This window comes from Vigna radiata, chromosome 11 (genome assembly GCF_000741045.1).
Source record: "Vigna radiata var. radiata cultivar VC1973A chromosome 11, Vradiata_ver6, whole genome shotgun sequence".
NCBI classification, from domain to species: domain Eukaryota; kingdom Viridiplantae; phylum Streptophyta; class Magnoliopsida; order Fabales; family Fabaceae; genus Vigna; species Vigna radiata.
In genome coordinates, this window is record NC_028361.1 from 2,942,028 (window position 1) to 2,946,895 (window position 4,868).

General features: G+C 29.9%; 1 protein-coding gene across 1 annotated transcript in view; it reads right to left on the reverse strand.

The window, feature by feature from the left end:
- Positions 1 to 4,412: 4,412 nt before the first annotated feature.
- Positions 4,413 to 4,868, reverse strand: part of LOC106777410 (G-type lectin S-receptor-like serine/threonine-protein kinase LECRK3) — a gene marked incomplete in the record, with an annotated part of 2,695 nt that continues 2,239 nt past the window's right edge. The window contains 1 exon segment of the mRNA XM_014664995.2: positions 4,413 to 4,868. Coding sequence (XP_014520481.1) covers positions 4,545 to 4,868 — 324 coding nt within the window.

Genomic DNA, 4,868 nt, shown 5'->3' on the forward strand with positions numbered 1-4,868 from the left:
GGTTTGAATTAGAACAAAGATAGAACAATAGAGATGTTAACGAGTAGTTATTTTGTCGATGGCTTATAAAAGCCAACTGCTTGACAAAGTCTTCGTTCTGGAAAATACTTGGAAGATGCCTAAACACTGTACAAGAAGAGTTCCATTAATTTCAATAATCCCCTTTTATCATTCTAAATTATTATAATACAATTCTAATGTTTTCATGTTATGAAATTATATGACTCTTTGGAATTTTTATTTTATTTTAATTTTATGATTAGTAAGAATTTTCCTTGGAAGAACTTTTCATCCAACTTTAAAAATAAATTCGAATTTTCCTTATAATTTTAAAAAAAATGAACTACTTTCTTTCTCATTTTAATAATAATAAAGAATTTTCCTTTTAGTTTTAAAAATAATTAAAAATTTTCTTTCAAAATACTGAAATAATTTTTATCTAATTTTAAAAATAATGAAAAACACTCATTTTAAAATTTAAAATTGAGATTGAATAAAAAAAAATAATGAAATTTAAGATTAAATTAACAAAATTAGTGAAATTTAGAACTAAATTAAAGAAAATTTAAAAAAATAGACTAAATTCAATATAAAATGTAACTTAATAACACTATATGACATTGACATTGATTTCACATGATATTTACATTTGACAGATGATATTTACATTATGACATAACATAATATTGATTTAACCCGTAAATAATATTTTTAAATAAAATTAAAAATCACAAACTTACCATAACATAAACGTCATTATAAAAAAAAGATCAAATTAGTAAAATTTAAAACCTTATTAAATACTTTAAAAAATAAGAATCAAATTAAAAAAAAAGATGAAAATAAAAACCAAAATTATATTTAAAACAATATAAAAACATCAAAAAAGAAAAATTTTCCAAAAAGTTCTTAAATTCTATAATTATGTTACGGATAATAAGATTAAAACAAAATAAAAATTCCAAGAAGTCGTATAATTTCAGAACATTTTGAATTGTAGCACGTGTGGAAAACATTAAAATTGTATTCTAATAATTTAGAATGATAAAAGGGGATTATTGAAATTGCAGATGGAACCTTCTTTCCACGTAACACATTTGTGTTTGCAATAAAACTATGTATATGTAATATATTTGTTTAGAATTAAATATATGGTAATTTTGTTACACGTCCCAGAAAGTTTTTTCTTTTCCTATAGTTTAATAAGAAAAAAACACTCAAGAAAAATTTCATATAAAAAAAAACATAAACCTTTCTTTAGTATATACGAAAATTATTAATTTAAAAATATCTTATTTTTATTTTTAATATTATATAATTAATTGAATACAATTAGGTGTCTCTCCACTATTGCCTTTCAACCCACAGTAGTCAAGTCAAATTGACTGATCTCACCGCAAGAAAAGACTTACTATGTGGTGAAGACTGATAAAGACTTTCTATGAGTCAAACTCATCATAAATAAAATGTATTTTAGGTAAAAATACTTATTTATTTATGTATTATAATTTTATTTTACTTTTAATTTATACGAAATTTTGTATATATTTTCTCGTATATATGGCATTGTGTGTTCCTAACAAGAATAATTTAATAACAGAGAATCTAACAACGGATGACGTGATATATTTAAATCTAAATTATAATAAACGTTTATGACTTTAATATCATATTACCTTAAAGTTATATTTCATTCAATCTTACTAAATCAGCTCAATACCTTAATATTTACTAAAAAGTTTAATGAGTTTGAAATAGACATAAGTTATATTATATTAATATGGTATTATAATCATAAAAGTCTAGTTCAATTGAGAACTGTTGACTGGGAGAAATCAATGATGATAGAATCGTTTGAAGAATTTCATAGGATTAATTTACACAGAAAAAAGAAAGATGAGTAGATTTGGAGGGATATACACTCTCAAGAATATAATGTCAAATCAACTTATAGAAAACAAAAATTTGATAGAGTTAAGGAAAAATTTAGATACGATGTATTCACTAAAAAAATGTAATGTTATTTAGTAGAAGTTTATTTTTGATTTGCGGAAGTTTTTACTTTTTTTAAAAAAAAATTTAAACCCTTTTTATTAGTAGTACTTAAACAATTTATCAAAATCATTTTAAATCATGTTAGTTTGTGGAAGATTTTCAATACCTCTACAAAATAACCTTCATTAATAAAGTCACCAATATATTTTGTATGAAACTATAAGTCATTTCCTTTTAAGTTTAAGGTAAAAAATACACATTTGACAAAATTTTCATTCTTAAATAAAAAATCTTTTGATTATCATAGTGCATAAATACATTTTATACACTTCAAACTAATAGGGTATAATATCAAAGGCTATCATTTCATATATTTAGCCTCATACAAATAGTTAGAAATTCAATAATAGACATGGAAGATGTTTTTTTTTTGGTACATATTAATTTAGAATTTGCTTACATAATCTATTTATCTAATTCAACTTTTAGGTTAAGGATAAAAGGCTTCGTAGCTAATTTAAACCACCCATCCTATCCTACGAGAGACTTCCACATGTAAAAGGTGAATTCTAAGTGGAAACGTATTTTGTAAAATCTAAAAATAAAAAAACAATTTATCCTTTTTATCATGTGATGACTTAGGGTTCAGGAAACAAAAGATTGAAACTTCACATACAGACTCAAACTATGGAAAAAGTTTTATTAATAACTTTTGTTTTGATAACTTTTTTATAATATCACAAGTAGAAAAACGTTCATTAATGTCGGTTATTTTGGACTTTTAACGTTTACTAAATAATCGATATCATTTTTGGTGACGTCAATGGGATGTCGGACATGAATATAACCGACGTTTATAATGACATCAGTTAATGCCATGTTCGACGTCACTAAACGTCGGAGTAGGCCTAACTGGACGTCTAAAGACATTATATAGACGTCGGTATGAACAATAATCGACGTCGAAGAGGCACAAAATACTTCGAAAATGACACTGACCGACGTCTAAAAGGTACTATAGACGTCTGTGTATACATTAACCGACTTCTAATACAGTGGTTGTGTTTTAGTGCAGTTTTGTTCTCGTCTTTGGATAACCTAGTAGCACAATCTCCTTTTGCTAGTTTCCCAAAAAAAAAAAAACTTGCGTCTTTTGAATTTCTTATGGCATTTCAATCCAAAACCGAACCTGGGTTATTGCTTAGTTCCATTTTCATCCGCAAGAGGGAAAAATCACGGTGAAACGGTAACTAGGCAATGATCCATGGTCGTTTTTGGGTTGAAACGACATAAGAAATTCACAAGACGTCGCTTTTTTTGGGAGGCAGCTAGCAAAGGAAGAATGTGTTACTACGTTACCCCAAGAAAGGAACAAAACTGCACTAAAATACAACACAAAGAAAGCAAATTTTAATAATTTGAACCAGAAGATAATCGATGAAAGACTAAACAAAGTTTAAACGGTAAACATAAAAAAAAAACACCTAGGATGCAATGCCGGAAGAGAGAAAAAGAAGAGGAGGAAGACAATAAAGATATCAGAAACAATAATGCAATGCCGCAAGAGAGAAACAAGAGAAAAAGGAGAAGAGAGGAAGACGATATCAGAAACTGAATGCCGTGAAGAGTCTGCGGTTTATTTAAAATGAAATGGAGTGTCGGTTGCTTGCGAAACCGACGTCTATAGTCACCTAGACGTCGATTCTCTAACTAATTCGATGACCAAGTTAACATTTAAACTGACTTTTGAATGCCCATTAGATGTCGGTTTAAGGGGGAGCCGACGTTTAGGAAGGTGAACCGATTGACGTTCCATTTCTTGTCAGGGATGTTGACGATAGTTGTGAAGGGAAGCTTGGGAATCAGGTGAAAATAATTAATTATAGGCACATAGACGTCGGGCCCGAAAAACACCGACGTCTCAATTGCAGAAATTTTTGTCTTTCCGCCTTTTGAACAGGCCATAGACGTCGGTTTTTTGACTATATGACGTCTAAGAGCATTAATGGCAGCCCAGTAGACGTCGACCCCATTAAAATCGACGTCAATAGACTGTCTTCTCGCCTACCTCAGGCCATTAGACGTCGGTTTTTTACTACATGACGTCTAAGCGTCTGGGAATTAGGTGAAGAGCATTAATTACAGCCCAGTAGACGTCGGCCTCCGTTAAAATCGACGTCAATAAATTGTCTTCTTGCCTACCTCAGGCCATTATACGTCGGTTTAAGTCAGAACCGACGTCTACGGTATTATAGACGTCGCCTCCTCGTTAAACTGACGTCTAGATTACCAACTTATTTACGGTAATGCCACTGTTCGCTAATATACGTTAGTCTACCCGTACACCGACGTCTTATGGATGACGTTAAACAACATTTTTGCACTAGTGTATATATGTTAACTTGTGATTGATTCAGTGACATAGGTTTTATTGTTAATAAAAATTGTTAACGTAAGATCCTAAAACTATACCAGAGATAAAATGAAAAGTAGTGTTATTTGGTTTAAAAAATACTAAGATACACAAAATGCATGAAAAATTAGTAATATCAACGCATGAGAGATGGTGGGATAGGTACTTCAACTAAGCCTTCGAGCATTTGCATGACAATCCCCATCGTTGGTCTCATCTGAGGTTGCTCATGAATGCACCATATTGCAATTTTCACCCAATTTTGTAGCCTCACATAGTCAGCAAAGGCCTCTTCATCATTCTCCACAAGAACATCTATTCTTCCTTCCACAAAGCAATCACAAGCCCAATCTGTCAGCACTGCTTTCTCTTCTTCCCCAGCCTCCATCATTAACACACTTCTTCTGCTGCAAATTATTTCCAACAGCATTACCCCAAAGCTGTAAACATCCACTTTAAC